The 19,520-nt window shown below is 41.1% G+C and overlaps 1 protein-coding gene across 1 annotated transcript in view; it reads right to left on the bottom strand.

The window, feature by feature from the left end:
• Positions 1–345: 345 nt before the first annotated feature.
• The window catches only part of LOC129765591 (uncharacterized), a 37,269-nt gene continuing 18,094 nt past the window's right edge, over positions 346–19,520 (bottom strand). The window contains exon 2 of the mRNA XM_055766005.1: positions 346–5,238. Coding sequence (XP_055621980.1) covers positions 346–5,238 — 4,893 coding nt within the window. The remainder of the gene's footprint in view (positions 5,239–19,520) is intronic.

Here is a 19,520-nt window from a genome sequence, read left to right as displayed (position 1 = left end):
AACGATAGGAAGCATTAGTTTCGAACTTAATGGTTCAACGGCACAATATGCAAGCGCTATCGCACAGTAAGTAAGCGAAAAGGTTACATTTTAGCGAGAACATCATCGTCACCCGAATTTGCTGGCTGCTGGATCGGAAGTATGCAAACTTTGCTGATGGCGCGGTTGAATTCGCCATCCTTCGTCGCCACGGAAAATTCGAACGACACGGCCAAGGCGCCATTTGAGGGGAGGAAGATTCTCTCCCTTCAGGAGAACTAAGGTCCCAACAGTCACGTTGTCCCGCAGACGAGTCCACTTCGTACGCGGAAGTAAACCGGAAAGATAATCCGTACTCCAGCGTTTCTATATCCGTCTTACAAATTCTTGGGTCTGCTGATAACGATCGAGTCGATTCTGCGGCACTGATTCCAATGAAGGTTCTGCAACGGCCACTAACGGACGGTGTACTAGGAAATGCCCCGGTGTGAGCACTTCCAAATCTTCAGGATCGGTTGACAGTTGAGTGAGCGGCCTAGAGTTGAGGCAGCTTTCTATTTGGACAATCAGCGTTTCTGGATCGTCCTTGTATAGCACTGTTGTGCCGATGGTTGATTTGAGGTGTTTTTTCAACGACTTCACGGCGGCTTCCCAGAGGCCACCGAAGTTTGGCGAGCGAGGGGGTATAAATTTAAATTGTATTCCCTCTTCTAGACAGTACGAAACGACTGCATGTTGATGTTGTTGGGATCTGAATTGTGCTAGAAGTTCAGCTATCGCTCGGGAGGCTCCTCGAAAATTTGTCGCATTGTCGCATTCGATAATCGTCGGCTTCGAACGTCGTGCGATGAACCGCTTCAGGGCCGAAATAAATGCATCGGTGGTTAAATTGACCACCAATTCGAGGTGGACAGCCTTTGTAGTCAGGCACACGAAAATGGCGACAAAACATTTGACTGGTGGAGTTTTGCGGCCAACGTGGCGATAAAAAAGAGGTCCACAGAGGTCCACACCAGTTTTCAAAAAGGGGTAAGTTGGTGGGACGCGTTCGCTGGGAAGATCTCCCATTAGCTGCTCTTGGATAGTAGGTTTGCAACGATAACACTTCATGCAGCCTTGCACCACTTTCCGCGCCAGGTTGCGTACTCTCAGTGGCCAAAACTGTTCGCGAAGGCTTGCGATCATAAGCTGTGGCCCAGCGTGCAGGAGCTTCAGGTGATAGTGTGTGACTACCATTTCCGTGAATCGATGATTTGCGGGAAAAATCATGGGATGTTTCCGGTTTTCTGAAATCGGGGCGTTATGAAGGCGACCACCCACTATGAGTGTTCCATTTTCCAAAATGGGTGTCAGAGTCTTCAATTTTGATTTGCGGTTAACTTCCCCGTTAGTTGCTATGGCGTGCATATCGTCGGCTAAAGTTTCCTGTTGGGCGATACGAACGTTAAATTCAATGATGCGGAGAAAACCAGTTTTTCGTTCCTGCTGCATCCGTTGCTTGCAATTGTGGACAAATCTCAAAAGATGTGCCACTAGAGATACCAGTTTGACGTAAGAGGATCGTAAATCAAAGATAGGATTTGGTTCCCTAGTCTGAATGACAAGTGTTATCGAACGCTCTTCGAGTTCGTCAGTAGGAAAGTCTCCAGATGTAAGGCGAACCAGAGGCGGCCAAAATCGGTTCGGTTGACTGAGCCAAGGTGGCCCATTCCACCATACGGTGCAGCATTTGAGCTCCGCTGGTAGCATTCCTCGGAAGATTATATCCGCCGGGTTCTCGCTTCCTGGAACGTGAGCCCACAATCCATTAGCAGTCAGATGTTGAATTTCCGAAACCGGGTTGGCAACAAAAGTTTTCCATCGGGACGGAGCTGCCGATATCCAGTGCAGCACAATCGTGGAATCAGTCCAGAAAAAGCACTTCATGGAGAGGTTCAATGCTTTCTGGACCTTCTGGTACAAGTGGGATAATAATAATGCAGATGAGCTAGACAGATCTTTTTCTGTTTGCCGAGCTAGACAGATCCTTTTCTGTTTGCGAGTATTTCCCAGTGGTGCTAGTTTCGGTTTTGAAGTTAGAAGTTTCACAGACGTATCCCCACTGGTAGACACGACACGTAAATAGATGCATGCCCCGTAGGCTCGTTCAGAGGCATCACAAAACCCATGGAGTTCGATGTGGGTCGGATCTACAATCGGAATAACCCAACGTGGAACGGCAATTGTCTCGACTATGACGAATTGAGAACGAAACTGCAGCCAACCTTGCTGGATTTCATTCTCTAGAGGTTCATCCCAGGAACGGTTGCTGCGCCATAAATCCTGGACAAACATTTTAGCGACTACTATTACGGGTCCGAGAAATCCTGGCGGGTCAAATAGACTAGCAATATCGGAAGCGACAATCCTTTTGGTGATATGGGAGTAGTCCTTCCATTTGGGAACGTGAAAACCTAAAACATCTGATGCTGGTTCCCACCTTAGCCCTAGGGTTTTAATCGAGGCGCCAAGATCCAGTCCAAGAACGTTGCGTTCATCTCGCATAGATTCCGGAATGTGGGCGAAAAGCTCCGGAGAATTAGATGACCATTTCCTTAATTGGAATCCAGCAGAGCCCATAAGCTTGAGCAGCTGATTGACTAGAATTCTTCCGGATTCTACATCTCTACATCCCGTTAGCAAATCGTCCATGTAGAAGTCCTTGCCTACAACTTCTGCGGCATCGGGATGAGACTGTTGACCTACTTTGGAGAGTTCGTGCAAGCATCGAGTGGCCAAGTATGGTGCCGAAGAGGTTTCGTAAGTAACCGTTGCCAGTTCAAAGATCCGAATTGGCTGGGAAGGGTCATCTCGCCAGAGTATTCGCAGAAGACATCGAAACGGGGGATGCATCAGGATTTGACGGAACATTTTCTCCACGTCGGCAATAAATACGAATTGATGAATTCGCCAACGTAAAATAATAGATACAAGATCATCTTGTATTACTGGCCCCACCATCAACGCATCATTAAGTGAAATGCCAGTATCAGTCACACAAGACGCGTCAAACACGACGCGGAGCTTCGTGGTCAAGCTATCCGGACGCTGAATACAGTGGTGTGGGAGGTAGTAGGGGGTGTACTGTGTGGGTACCGTGATGTCAGTAATCTCTTCCATGTGTCCTAACAGAAGATATTCTTCGATGAAAGCCGAGTATGCGGATTTGAGTTGAGGGTTGGCTTGTAAACGGCGTTCCACCGACAGAAAGCGACGTTTGGCGATTTCGTAGGAGTTTCCCAACATGGACACAACGGACGGTTTTACCGGAAGCTCGATGATGAATCGGCCGGAGGCATCTCTCGTGGTCGTCGCAGCAAAATTAGCCTCGCAAATCGATTCTTCCACTGACATGGTGCTAGATGACTGGCAAGATTCTAGTTCCCAAAATCTGGATAGCTTCTCGTCGAAATCCTGAGTGCACACGTGAACGATACTGACTATTTTCGGATCTGGTCGGCTAGTTCCGACTCTACCAGACACGACCCATCCAAGCAATGTATTTTGCAGCACCGGTTGCCCTGAACCGAGGCGAATGAGACCCTCGAGAAGTAGGTCGTAATAACTGTCCACTCCAATGCTCATATCGATGACCCCAGGCATATGGAACTGGGGATCAGCGAGCACGATGTCAGTAGGAAAATTCCATTCAGTAACGTCGATGGGGTTCGCGGGCAGCTCACGGGTTACGGAACTCAAAATATGGAATTTCAGCTGCGTACTATAATTACAGCAATGCGACTGGATGTGAGCGGCGATGGAGTGGGTGGACACAATTGTAGACTGTCCGATACCACCGATGGTATGGTTATTCTTGGTCCTTGGCAGCTGTAACCGTTGTGCTAAATTCTCCGAGAGTATGTTTAGTTGCGAAGCAGGATCGAGCAATGCTCTAGCCAACAGAATTCTGCCAGAATATCCGATGACCTTAACGAGAGCAGTTTGCAGCAGTACAGTCGTTGGGATCCGATGAAAGTTGCTGACCAAGGAGGTGGAGCAATGGCTGAGCGAACCTGAGGCTGACGGTTGACCTTCAGTGGGCGAAGGTTGCGAGGAAGTCTTATTTACGTTCGGCGAGGTAGATTGAGCGATTTGGGTTTGATTCTGATTCTGATTTGTAGTGAGCTGGGTTTGGTGGGGTTTAGGAGCATTTGGTTGGAGAAAATTGCGATATGGAGCTGGCTGGTGGAGCATTGTGTGGTGTCTTTGACTGCAGACGCGGCAGGCACTAGAAGAACAGTTTCTAATTTGATGATCTGAAGATAAACAGTTGATGCAGAGAGCCTTTTTCTTCACCAAATCATAGCGTTCAGGAACTGACAGCTTTCGGAACACCTCACATTTGAAAGGTGAATGGATGGACTGATTACAAAAACCACACGACTTCGCAGAAGAACTGATGACGGAATGAACGCTGCTAACCTTTGATTTCGGAACATTTATTAGATCCAATCGAGATGTTTCAGGGAGACGTGACTTTACAGGTGCGATTGACTGAAGAACTATACAATGACCACGCAGGAACTCGATGAGTTGTTCGTATTTGGGAACCTCTGTTGACTTGTGGTGGTTCTCCCATTGTTTGAGAGTAGATGTATCGAGACGAGAGCAGACGATGTGCGCCAATAATACACTCCATCCGTCCGTATCTATGTTCATTTTCTGAATCATTTGCAAATTCCTATCGAATTCATCGATGAATCGAGAGAGAGAATCGTAGTTTTCCCGTTTAATAGGTTCCACGGAAAGTAGAGCATCTAAATAAGTTTTGACAACCAGCTTCTTGTTATCAAAACGTTTGGTTAGCGTTTGCCATGCTATAGCGTAATTAGCTTCAGTAATGTCTATAGATTCGACGACGCGCTTCGCTTCTTTCGTAAGGGATGCGACAAGGTAAGAGAACTTGTCGACATCAGAGAGGTTATGGTTTGAATCAATTAGACTCTTAAAAGTGTCTCGAAATGTCAGCCACTCCGTGACTGACCCGTCAAAAGTAGGAAGCTTGACTTCCGGAAGCTTTATTCTACCAATCTGCTTCGTCTGACTATTAGAAGCATTCACTTCTACGTTGCTGAGTAGCTGTGACTTAGTCTCGCGTTCAGCATTTACCAAAAAACCTTTTACTTTCACATAGCACTTCTCAAACTGCTCACGTGTTTTTCGACTGATTTCCTCCTGTTCCTTCGCGTCTTTTGTATCACCGTCTTGCTGCAGATCGATCTGCAGGCGATTTTTCAAGAAATTTTCTAAAATTCCATCTAAACGGTTTTTCCACCCCGCTACCTGTCCGGCGTCATGCTACTGATCGTAGCCATCGACAAATTCAACCACGTTGTGTAGGGTATCGAAATAAAAACGTTCTTGTTTGCTCAATGCTCGTAAATCGGCAGGCATGACGAAAGATATTCAATGCACAGCTCTAATTGCTCACGTAAATTCAACCACCACCTCGTGTTAGTTTAAATCGCTTAAACTTAGAACCGGACAACTCAAATTATCCGAAAAACGCTTAATATGTGTCTGCTCCTAATTTCATTTAACAATTGTCTGATGGGTTAGTCGCATGCTTCTACTCGCTTACCTCTAAACCAATTAACAATTGGCAGATCAATGACCGACGCCCGACGCCGCTACGCTTTTTGTCGAAACAGCTATTGTTTCAATTTTATTGTGTGGACCCAAGCCACATGCGGTCGACTCAAGCCAAGCCTTGGGGTCACCTTCACTTGGATGCTGTGTGGCTGCACTTTTGGCACTATTTTCCGATCTAAGCGGACTACACTTTAGTGTTTGATTATATCGATTCGAAATCGATTCGTTCGATTTATAACGGAGATATTCTCACTGCACAGTATAGAGTTTGTTCCACTAATGTTCACGACACTTTCACTTGACGATTTCACGGTATTTTACTTTCGACCGGCGCGAAACTACTTTTACCGTTGATATTGGTAACGAAAAACTTCACGACAAAACCTTTTGTCGGAATCAGAAAACTATGCAATTATACCGAGGCCAATCGATCCGGTTCGAAGGACCACTTTTACTATGTACGAAATAACTATAGATTGACTCGGTATTCGAATTGGCCTTTTAGAAAAGGTATGATTTTATTCGCGATAAGATGTACTCTTGGATATGATCTTTATTTTAGTGAGGCTGAGCTGGCTACTGTATACGCGTTATATAGTACGCACAGAATCCGATCACTAACCCGAACTCACAGGAAAGCCTATTCCTACTCTTCCGCTAACTTGATCTGAGTGAGTGAGTGGTAAGAGTAGCGTTAGATAGTATGCACGCTATACCGTTTCTCATATAAACTGTTATACAAATTATAGGGTGATTCAATTAATCCTTAACAATGTCTATATACTTTCTATAGCGCGATAAATCGCAGAAATTAAAAAAAATTGAAATATTTCTACGCTCTCATCACAATGAAGAAAACTATTAACATTAATAAAGTTACATTTTTGTTGAAATAAGCCATTGAACAATCGAAAGGGGTCAAGCATTATCTAAATGAAAATCAAACGTTGTGGTTAACGCAATGTGTGCTCTTTAAACTGTACTGGCCAAACGAGCAACTAACGTAACAGCGAGGCACAATTTGCATTCATGAATACCATTGAGCTACCAATCGTGCATCATCGTAGTCAGGAAAGAAAGGAAAAAGAAACAACGCACTAAATATTACCTCTGCTTCGGCAAATCGTCATTGTGTGATTTGCTATCGTGGTCAACTCCGGAAAACTGTTTGCTTCAGAGTGCATTCTCAGAATATGCACAATGCTGGCATAGTAGACAGTAATTTTCATACACCACTACGGATCAAGTGCGCGTAAATTGTTCGCAAAATGTAAATCCGGTGCTCATTTTACGGACACTGAGAAGAAATAAAATATTGCAATCTCAGCTTCGACCGTTTTCAACTTATTCAACGTTCAAGTACAATTTTTGAGTACTAAATGTGTATTTTTCATCTACTCAAAACATTGGTCGATCGACTAAGAAAAACGATAGGACGCATCAATACGATATTTTGCAGGGGTTTCAGGAATACTCTAGACCAGGGATTCTCAAAGTGAATATCGGTTTCCTAGGGGTCGATGGCATGAACGAAAAGTGATTTTGAAGGTCGACGAGGTGTGGTCAACCCCTATTAATAAACACAAGTTATAACAATGACTAATACAGGTCGGGCTCGATTATCCGGAATTCGATTATCCGGAATTTCAGGCTCGAATCTCCGAGCATTTTATTTTTGATTTTTTTTATAATTTTAGATCATAAATTTTGAATAATTTGTTAATATGCTTTATAAATTTAATCATTTGAACAAAATTGAACGCAGCAATACAAAATCACTACCTTTGAATCCGCTTAGATAGTCCAAGATATTTTTTTTGGACTCTCTAAGGATATCTAAATAACATCGCGATAATATCGTAATACATGAATTACGATATTATCGCGAAGCAAAATAAATAAAACTTGTTTGGCAAATAATTATTTGATTAATAATAATTTATAATTATTTATTATTTATTTTTTTAATGTGCTCAGTCGAACTTTATTTACTAGTTTCGCAATGACGTCAAACTTTGAATTTTTAGAAAGCCGTAAAATCACCCAATGTACATAAGTTTGGGAGTAAAATGTACATTTCACGAGGGAGTGCATGATTTCGGAGTTTTGGAAAAATATTGTTTGAAATGACTAAAAATTGCCAGCAAATTGCATGAAACGTCGAGATTTAGTGTCATCTTAATTTTTTTTTGTCATCTAGGTCCCAGAGAGTCTATTTTTGATAATATCCCTTGGGTGATTTTACGGCTTTCATTTTGCAGAAAGTCCCTTTCGATAATTCAAAAGTCACTTTTTCCGTACATTCATTGGCACTCTAATGTACATAATATGCGACAAAGCAAAAATGATAGAGAGGGAATTCCCTTGTAAATTCTTGGCTAATACTGACATAGATATTGGGTTCAATTCCCGATCGGTCTAGGGTCTTCCCGGGTTGGAAATTCTCTCGACACGCCATGGAATAAATACGTACAGATGATGATTTAAGTTGTTCTTTCGATTACGAATCTATGCATGTGATATAACCAGTCCATTTTTTGTTATTATTCAATATGCTAACTGGTTAGATTTATATTAAAATAAATTATGTTATAACTATAATTATCAGAAAAAGAACCCGTTCTGCTCAAACTTTTGTAAGGGGACCATCATCATGATTTCATATAACGAGTAAATTATTGTCTGTGTGTGTTTTTGTTAATTTTATTTCTTATTTTATTCATTTTATCCTAAGACTGTGATGATGATGGTATTGATTGGTTTTGTTTTAATTTCATTTTAGTTTTTCAATTTAATTTAAAAAAATAATATAATTGTGAGGTCTGCAATAGTTTGAGCCCGCGCGCGTTGACAAACATAGAAAGACTTGAGATCGAATATAAGCAAAAGCAGTTTTCCGCGAATAAACAAAAGCATTCCAAGGGGTTTAATGTGGAAACCGGAGGGAAGCTAGGGATAGCTCGATCGGAATACTTTAAAATTCAACTTCTCAACAGATAATTATAACAAGATTTTTCTGTGTTGTGGCAGATCTCATTGCAGATTAATGTTGACACGTTGCATCCTAGGTTGAATGTAGGGCCTGAAGTATCGGCAGGAATCAGGCTTAGGTTTGCTCAGCTGTCTGGTCTCGAAAACAGACCGTTGTCGGGTATCCAGTGAAGCGGGAATTCCTTTGTAAATTCAAGGCTAATGCTGACATAGGTGTTGGGTTCAATTCCTGATCGGTCAAGGATTTTTTCGGGTTGGAAACTTTCTTGACATGCCTTGGGATAAGTAATGGGCCTGAAGTATCGGCTAGAATTAGGCTTGGGTATGCTCAGCTGCTCGAACTCGGGAACGATAGTACCGTGGCCGGGGATCTTATAAAGCGGGAATTCCCTTGTAAATTCTTGGCTAATACTGACATAGGTATTGGGCTCAATTCCCGATCGGTCTAGGGTCTTCCCGGGTTGGAAATTCTCTCGACCGTAATCAATAAGATAACTCGTCTCGCTCAAACCTTTGCAGGGGAATGAGGTGGGACCATCATCATTTATATATTAAAAAAAAAACAGCCGGTACCTCGTCCCAGGCCTCGGCCACCCAAAACATAGCATCCTTGATGTTGATTCACTTAACCATGTCATCTAACTCTCCTTGGCGTCCAAAAAGCTCACGCATGAACTTTAGCTTGAAGCTGGACTTGACCATTTGAATTAAATTTCGATCCATGGGTTGAAACAAGACGATGAATATTTTTTTTGGGGTTTCAAAATTTAGCTTTTTTTCCCCAGGACGCGCCAGACAATTTCGGGCTACGACACTGCAAAATACAAATAAATCAGTGCAAGTCATAATGATTTTCCTTTTTTAATTTTTTTTTAATTTCATTTTTCTATGGTTCGATTACCCGGAGGATTCGATTATCTGGAGTGAAAAAAAAATCAATACTGCGGATAATCGAGTCCGACCTGTATTGAAGTATAGAATATTATTGTTGTAATATGTATTAATAATTATTAATTACACTTGACATTTATGAATTTTATTTCGATTTATCGATGTAAAAATAATGTCAAATTTACTCATTTAACCAACCCCAACATTCGCTATCCAACTCTTGACGAGTAAAGTTCAGTGTCGGTATTGTGCGTTGCCACTTTTGCTATTGTGCTATTGGTACGAGTGAAGGTCATTGCTGTCCGCTTTCGACCTGACATTTGTGAAGTGGAACGAAGGAACAAAAGAAGCAGCGCTCTTGCAGCGAGCCGGATTGCGGCTGTTGAACTGATTCGGCATAACGGGATCGCCATCGAGTGACTGTTGCAAACGGGATTCATCATCACGTGGCTGCGTAAGCTATTCTTGCGCTATTGTGTTGTCTCCGTAGCGCGTAGCCTCTGTCTCTCCCTGATTAGGGCAGTAGAGCGCATTATTGGAACAACTTATATATTAAGGTACACATATTTATTATTAATATTATTATTCAATTCATTTGTTCATTGTTTGATATTATTATCATTATCATCGCTTTGCTATTATCATTATCATCAATTGGATTTTGCTCATAATTTTTTTTTTTTTTGCTATTTTTTTTTTGAGATTATTGTTAAAATCAATAATAATTTAGAAATAAGACAGAAATTTTTGTAAAATGGAGAATAGTGGAGGATCTCCAGAGATGGAGATCTCCGATAATGAATCTCATATAAGATCTGGGAAAAAACATAAACGAGTCCCTCATAAGGAAGATAATTCTTCTGGGGACGAATCCGCTCATCCTACCAAGCCCCCCTCTAAGAAAATTGCAAGCCTCCCTTCTCAACCCACTGTTACTTCCACTCCCCCTCTCCCATCATCGATTTCGCTTCCCCCTTCTGATGCTTCCGATCCAACCCAATCCTCGTTCTCGTCCTCATCCTCATCCTCGTCCTCGTTCTCGTCTTCCCCCTCTGTTGTCTCCGCTCCACGTGTCAGAGTTTATCCAGAAGATGCACCTGGAACTGGCCCTTGGGTTGTTTTCCTCCGGCCAAAACCGAAAGGAAAAAACCTTAACGTGATTCAGATCATGAAAGATCTGGCCAGATACACTTCTGTATCTGAAATTCGCAGGGTTAGACCGAACAAATTGCGAGTTGTCGTGAATGAACGGAAACACGCAAACGAGATTGTTGCTGATCAACATTTCACTCTCGAATATCGAACATTTATACCCTCCCATAACGTAGAAATTGAGGGGGTGATAACTGAAACGGGTCTGACGAGCGAACAAATAAAAGCAGAAGGAAAAGGCAAGTTCAAGAAGCTCCCCTCAATGGAAGTGAAAATCTTGGACTGTCGCCAACTCGTAAACTCTCCCATGATGGGGACCAAACTAAATTTACGCCGTCAGACTCGTTTCGAGTCACCTTTGCTGGTGCCGCCCTCCCTGACTACGTTATGGTGGACAAATTGAGACTACCTGTGCGACTCTTCGTGCCAAAGCCCATGACTTGCAACAAATGCAAGTCAGTTGGTCACACTTCGGATTATTGTGCCAACAAGGAGCGCTGTGCCACTTGCAGAGAGCAACATGAGGGGAAATCCTGCAGTGCGACTGAGCATAAATGTCCATATTGCGGGGGATCCCCACACGAGCTCTCAGTTTGTAAAAATTACAAGAGTCGCTGGGAGAAACAGAAGCGCTCTTTGAAGGAACGCTCGAAACGCACTTTTGCGGATATTTTAAAGGGCGCTTCTCCACTGGCCCAACAACAACAACCAATCAACACACAAAATGTCTTCGCCACGTTGCCCGTTGACGAAATAGAAGCGGACACAGCTAACGGGGGCACACCGTTCATTTTCCAAGGGAATCCCCGGCGCAAAAATGTGACCACTCCCAAAGTTCAAGGACAAGCCCCTCCGGTGATACCCCCTGTTAGCATGCCTAAAAAATCGAGTGCAGCGGACAAGCAAAATCAGGTTCCTCCTGGTTTCCGTGGGAATAATTCACCTTCGAATGGCCCAGCACTCGAGGGGACATCAAAAACCCCAACTGTCCCTGTTATTCCGTCCAGTTCAACTTCCCAATCGGGATTTATAAAGTTGTCTGACCTTTTGGACCAAATCTTCAAGTGTTTTAATGTTTCTGACTCCATCAGAACCCTTGTCATCTCAATGCTTCCAGTATTAAAGACAATTTTGCAACAATTGATGCAAACATGGCCCCTCCTTGCAATGATTATCTCTCTTGATGTCTAATTCAAATAGAGAGGTCGGAGATATCACTGTTTTACAGTGGAATTGTCGTAGTCTTATCCCTAAATTGGATACATTCAAAATTTTAATTCATAACTACAATTGTGATGTTTTTGCTCTGTCCGAAACTTGGCTTTCTTCGCGAGATGATATCTCTTTCCACGATTTTAATATTATACGCTTGGACCGTGATGATAGATACGGAGGGGTGCTTTTGGGGATCAATAAGTGCCACTCATTTTTTAGAATTGACCTTCCACCTATTGGAGGGATCGAAGCTGTTGCTTGTCATGCAAACATCAGAGGCAAAGACCTCTGTATTGTCAGCTTGTATTGGCCTCCGAGAGCTGCGGTTAGCCGCAAACAACTTGATGACATGTGCTCACTCCTTCCTGAGCCACGATTGATCTTGGGAGACTTCAACTCTCACGGAACTGCCTGGGGGGAACAGTACAACGACAATCGTTCATCGTTGATATATGACCTTTGTAACAGCTTCAATATGACCGTTTTGAACACTGGGGAAACAACACGTGTACCTAAACCTCCTGCTAACCCAAGTGCTCTTGACCTCTCGCTTTGCTCGAATTCACTATCGTTAGATTGCAAGTGGAATGTAATCCAGGACCCCAACGGTAGTGATCACTTGCCAATCAAAATTTCCATCACCATTGGGTCGAATTCTTCAGAATCTATAAACATGGCATATGACCTCACAAGACACATTGACTGGAAAAAATATGCGGACGCGATTGCTCTAGCCATCAATTCCAGAGATGGTTTGCCTCCATTGGAGGAGTATAACTTCATTTCTCGTTTGATATATGACAGCGCGGTTCGCGCTCAAACGAAACCCATCCCAGGCTCCACTATTCGTCGAAGGCCTCCCAATCCATGGTGGGATAGCCAATGTTCCAAGCTTTATCAGGATAAATCGAATGCATTTAAAGCTTTTCGGAAACGTGGAACCCCTGAAAATTTTCAAACGTATTTAGCCCTTGAGAATCAGATCAAAAATTTGATCAAAGGGAAAAAACGTGCTTATTGGCGAAATTTCGTGGGAGGTTTATCACGAGAAACGTCAATGAAAAAATTATGGAAAGTGGCTCGAAACATGAGAAATCGCTCTTCATCGAATGAAAGCGAGGAATATTCACATCGATGGATTTTTAATTTTGCACGGAAGGTTTGTCCTGATTCCGCACCTGTGCAAAAAATTGTTCGAGGTATACCACAAGATAGGTACGATCTTGATTCCGAGTTTTCGATGGTAGAATTCTCTCTTGCTCTCCTTTCTTGTAACAATTCTGCTCCGGGATTGGATAGAATTAAGTTCAACTTGCTGAAAAACCTCCCTGATGTGGCGAAACATCGCTTGTTGAATTTATTCAATCAGTTTCTGGAGCATAATATTGTTCCAGATGATTGGAGACAAGTGCGAGTTATAGCTATTAAAAAACCCGGAAAACCCGGAAAACCCGCGTCCGACTTCAATTCGTACCGCCCAATAGCAATGCTGTCTTGTATACGGAAATTGTTGGAGAAAATGATCTTGTTTCGCCTTGATCGATGGGTTGAAACGAATGGCCTACTCTCAGATACACAATATGGGTTCCGCAGGGGCAAGGGGACGAATGATTGTCTTGCGTTGCTTTCTTCAGAAATTCAAATGGCTTACGCCGAAAAAAAACAAATGGCTTCAGTATTCTTGGACATAAAGGGGGCCTTCGATTCTGTTCCAATAGAGGTTTTGTCGGACAAATTAAACTCTCGGGGTCTGCCGCCTCTATTGAATAATATGTTATATAACTTGCTTTGTGAGAAGCATTTGAACTTTTCTCACGGAGATTCGGCAGTAAGTCGGGTCTCTTACATGGGCCTCCCCCAGGGCTCATGTTTAAGCCCCCTTTTGTACAACTTCTATGTAAGCGACATCGACAATTGCCTTACACAAAATTGCAGCCTAAGACAACTTGCAGATGATGGAGTGGTGTCTGTCGTAGGACCAAACGAATCCGACCTGCAAGGACCCTTACAAGATACTTTGAACAATTTTTCAACCTGGGCCATTGGGCTAGGGATCGAATTCTCCACGGAGAAAACAGAGATGGTGGTTTTTTCTAGGAAGCATAGACCAGCAAAACCAAAGCTTCAACTTTTGGGTAAACCGATCACTCATGCTATGTCATTCAAGTATCTTGGGGTTTGGTTCGACTCCAAATGTACTTGGGGGGCCCATATTAGGTATCTGAGTAAAAAATGCCAACAAAGAATAAACTTTCTCCGTACAATTACCGGCACCTGGTGGGGAGCCCACCCAGAAGATCTTATAATGTTGTATCGAACAACTATTCTCTCAGTGATGGAGTATGGCAGTTTCTGTTTTCAATCAGCTGCCAAAACACACCTCATTAAACTCGAGCGAATTCAGTATCTTTGTCTCCGTATCGCGTTGGGATGTATGCCCTCAACGCATACCATGAGTCTCGAGGTTTTGGCAGGCCTACTCCCACTAAAAGATCGCTTCAATTTATTATCTCTTCGGTTCTTCATCCGGTGTAAGGTCATGAACCCATTGGTGATCGGAAATTTTGAGCAGCTGATCGAGCTAAATTTTCACTCCGGATTCATGAGTTCATATCATGAATTCATCTCCATGCAGGTTGATCCTTCTTCGTATATTCCCAACCGTGTTTGTTTTCCTGACTACATCAATTCCTCTGTGCATTTTGATCTGTCCATGAAGCAAGATATCCATGGATATTCAGATTACCAACGATCGAGGATCGCTCCAACGATCTTCGATGAAAAGTATGGGGGTATCAATTGCGATAATATGTACTTTACTGATGGGTCCACTATAAACGAGTCCACAGGATTTGGAGTGTTCAACGAATTTTTTAGCACCTCACACAGTCTTCAGAATCCTTGCTCAGTGTATATTGCTGAATTGGCAGCAATTCATTGGGCGCTGGACAGCGTCGCCTCACGACCTGTTGAACACTATTACATTGTAACGGATAGTCTTAGCTCTGTCGAAGCTATCCGTTCAGTGAGGCCGGAAAAGCACTCGCCGTACTTCCTTGAGAGAATACGAAAAATTTTGAGTGCTTTATCCAGACGCTGTTATGTCATTACCTTTATCTGGGTCCCTTCACATTGCTCCATTCCGGGTAATGAGAGGGCTGACTCATTAGCAAAGGTAGGTGCAATTGAAGGCGATATTTATCAGCGTCAAATCGCTTTCAATGAATTTTATTCTTTAGTCCGCAAAATTACCATCGCTAACTGGCAACGCAAGTGGAATGAAGATGAATTGGGCCGGTGGTTTCACTCGATTATCCCAAAGGTTAGCCTTAAACCGTGGTTCAAAAGTCTGGACTTGAGTCGGGACTTTATTCGCACCTTCTCCCGACTCATGTCCAATCACTGTTCGTTAGATGCACTACTCTTCCGTTTCAATCTTGCCAGCAGCAATCTCTGCGTTTGTGGCCAAGGTTATCACGACATCGAGCACATTGTTTGGTCGTGCGAGGTGTATCTGGTCGCCAGATCGAATGGCTCGGTTGGCTCGGTTAGACCTTGATTACATGTCCCATATATATGTTTTCCTTAAAGCTATAGATCTTCGTGTGTGATTGCCCCTACATCTTTATACCCTCCTTTCCTTCCTTTGCGGGTAATTCGTCCCCTTGCTATAAATAGTAGATTAAGTTGAAATGTAAATACACTATAGATATACGAATAGATTTATAAATTGAGTGTTCATCAACATTGTTACAATTTCCTTATATCCCATCCTTCTCCTAAAAATATGTCACCCTTCTAAACTCGAGTACACCGCGAGTAATCGGTTTTCCACCTTACTAACCATAGATGTAAGAAAATTGTTTATATATATAGTTTTAAAATTATATTTAAGAATTCGGCTCCTTTAAACTTAAGTAACTGAGCCTGTAAAAATAAACGAATCAAAAAAAAAAAACCAACCCCAAAATTTTTGAATTGGTAAGTTTGTTGTATGAATGGATAAAGATAAAATTTTTAAAGAAATTCGCCTATCATTTCAATCTGGAGAAGGGGTCTCTTGCCCAAAATAGGTTGAGAATCCCTGCTCTAGACAAATAATTTACCGGCTGATATCAGTGCTGACTGCAATATCTGAAATCTAAAATAGTCTAGTAAATAGTAAATAAACTTACTCGACATACTTCCGAAATGAAAGTTAAGTGACGAACCAGCCAAAAGTTTTAAAAGCCACTGTAATACAAAAAGAAAAAAACTTTTCAAGAATTTGTAGGAGTTTGTAAACCTGAATTTGTAGTCTATTGTATTGCTTGTAATTTGCAATTTTTTTTGCACAAAATGTAATTTGCAATTTTTTTTGCACGATGAGCGGCAGATAACTGATCCAAACATGTTCACTATTATTCTTCCTCAAAAACTCGTTGTTAAACATATTCCCGGCCGCAGATCGCCTCCAAAACAGAAAAGTGGAATGCCGTGACACGAATGAACTTCTGATCTATCGTGGAATGAATTCCGGTTTCGATTTGCTTCGGACATGCGTGCTGAGCGGATGAAATTTCGCTGCTGTTCGAAGGGGTGGCCGAGCATGCAGTCGTCTGTGGGGCATATTGCGGACCAGATGTGCAAAGAGTAAGGGCGAACCTATGCTTATCGGCGTTATATCGTCAATTTCACGTGGAGCTGGACCACGAATTCATTGCCGTAACGCTGGCAATGACGATCGCCCAATGGTATTTTTATGCATTTGTAATCTATGCTGGAACATATATTGAACCTGAGACAATTTATTGGGTTGGTCGGTACGTTTGCGCCGATTTCAGGAACAAAAAAAATGTTTATAGAAAGACATCCATTTATTCAATTATGTGTACACTGTATTCTTTTTTTACGCGATTGATGTGGGCGCGCAAAAAAAATCACGTTAGAAAAATCGCATAATTTCGAGAGAATCACGTAAAAAATCGGGTAAAAAAAGAATCCACGTCAATAATTGAACGATATGCTTTTTTATGCATCCTTATAAAAGGAATTCGCAGAGTCCCGAAAATGTGATGATCTAAGGGTGCAACATATGGTTAATACAGTGCTCCAGAAAAAGCAGTAGTAGGTACTTCTCCTGGTACATCTGCTGGTTCACGATAACAGAAATACCAGTTGATTCGAATTTCAGCCCACAACTACAGATAGTTTGACGAGGAACTGCTTCAGTGCTACATTTATAATAGCCATTTTGTTTCAGAACTACAAACCATGTACTCGGAATCTCTGTTTAAAAATCTCGTCAAATATTTAACATTCATAAAATCAAACTCAACCTTAAGGAATAGATTATTTACTGTTTTCACGAAAACTTACGTTGGTAAAGCTTAAATAAAATAGCATTTTTCAATTATCAAACCGTCGACACGATTATTCCATCAACTATACACATTTTGAACCGGTCTGATTTTTGTAGTGTTCGTGTACGCTGATTATACATGAAAATTTAAGATCAGCCTCGTACTAAAAATTCTCCCCTCTGGTGTTTACGCCAAAATCCGAGATAACCGAAGTATAATACTTAATTCATAACCTTGATTGCTTTTATCAGGCGCGATACATTCGAAAAACATTTCCTAAACTCTCCGCAACTTGCTTGGAGGATTTGACGAATAAATTACTTCAGCTCATTAAGAACGTATAGTTCCTGTGCATTATGAACTTATGGTAAATTATGCGAATTAAAGTGAATTTTTAAAGAAGTAATAATATGGTTCTATAGTTATGAAATAATAAAAATTATAAAGCTGAGCAATTCCACGCCAAATCAGTCAGCCCCGACTCTGTCCCATGTTTTTTTGAAACATCCTACATATGATGGTAGCTGCCTGAAATCACAATTTTGATTACGACTGATTTTCCATAAGGTCGTATCCAGAATCAATAACCTTTTTTGTAAAAAAAAATCATAATTCGAAATCCTTGTTTTACATAATGAAAATGTTAGAATTTTATCTAATGAAAATGTTAGAATGTGAACTTTCTATACGATGTCGGAACCTTAGTCAGGATGCCCAGCAGCTTTTCACATTTCTTATTATTTCACAAAGATGGTTTTCATTATATAAAATTGGTTCTATCTCGAGAACGGTCAGTGCTAGGATAAAACGTTCGTTATATATAGTTCTTCATGTAGGATCGCATGTAGATTCCATTTTTGCATCACCTTTCTTGAATGGTTGTGATTTCGCAAAGTATTAAAATTTGATAATTGTTTTTTGAACATGTTTTAATTAGACATCTTTATTTTAAGTTATGATTTTTTTACCCATAAAAATGAAGTTTAGCTTTTTAGTTTTAAAGTTTCGACTAGTAAGTGGTACCGTGGATCATCGAGAATTTTAGCTAGACGCAACGTAGGTTTAGTTTGTAGGGTAGTTTAGCATAAAAAATTTAAAAAAAAAATAAAACGCGCAACAACTCCAACAATATTTCTTAGTCCGAGTTTTTTCGTGTTCATCCTTTAACCGAATGACTTTCAACAGTAACTAGCCCGCAAATAGATAAAAATGACCTAGACTAGCTGTGTTTATTTCTGATATTCGGCATCACTGTATATGATGGGATAGACTCCTGATTAATTTCATCTTCGGGAGTAGTTCTTCAGGCAGAAGCAATTCTGAACCTCTTCACAGGGTTACCGAAAGGTAGCCGGAGTAAAAAAATCATTCCTCTTTCTTTCTTTTTTTTAGCGGAATGAATATTAGAATCACACAGCGCTAGAACGAATATAACGAATTAAACAAAATTGAAAAACTTGAGAAAGTTAATGTTAGAAAAACGTTTTCCCGATAGAAGTGCCCAACATCCAATGTATTGATGACTTGTTTGTTATTGTATGGGCTGTTCATATTTTTTTTAAATTAAAAAAAAAAGTTTTAGAGAAAAATGATTTTTTTAAATATTTTTTTCAATGAGAATTTTTTAATTTGTTTTATATTTTTTAGTAAAAATTAGAACGATTTTCTACCTCATATCATTCTTTGACCAAAAATTTGTATATCGAATAGTTTGTGTAGATCTCACAAAGTCTTGAAATTTCATAAATTTTCAAAAAATCATATCTCTATTTTAATGAGTTTAGCACGGCACACAGTGGTCCCTGAGAAAATTTAGGCGGCCAAAACGCAAAAAATGAAGTTGCATAAAAACACAAAAATCCTACAGTCCCTTATTCTAGGATGTTCAAGGCATCTAGGATCACGTGTTTCACCCCGTTCCACGCTCGCATCATTGCTCTGGCAACGCGATAAGATACCAATTTCGCATGCTCGCCGATGCCACTATTTCGTGTGTGTTTTTCTTTTATTTTTTCAGTAGGACGTCCATTTCCATTTTAGGGTTGTGCAAAAAATCAACTTTTTCCTCTTTTTTCCAAAAATTACTTTTTTCAAAAATTCATAACTTTTGAACTACTAGACCGATTCAGATAATCGACATATCAAATTAAAGCCTAAAAATACTACATCTGCAGAAAAAATGCTAAATCTACTAATACTAAATCTAAAAAATACTACATCTGCAGAAAATTCCAAATCTGTTCCCGTTATTATTGATTGTATTCGTTTTTTATTGTTTTCATAGCCTCGAAACCAAAGGTGCTATATTTTTTTCATATT

This window comes from Toxorhynchites rutilus, chromosome 2 (genome assembly GCF_029784135.1).
Source record: "Toxorhynchites rutilus septentrionalis strain SRP chromosome 2, ASM2978413v1, whole genome shotgun sequence".
NCBI lineage: Eukaryota > Metazoa > Arthropoda > Insecta > Diptera > Culicidae > Toxorhynchites > Toxorhynchites rutilus.
This window is presented reverse-complemented; position numbering and strand designations above follow the sequence as displayed.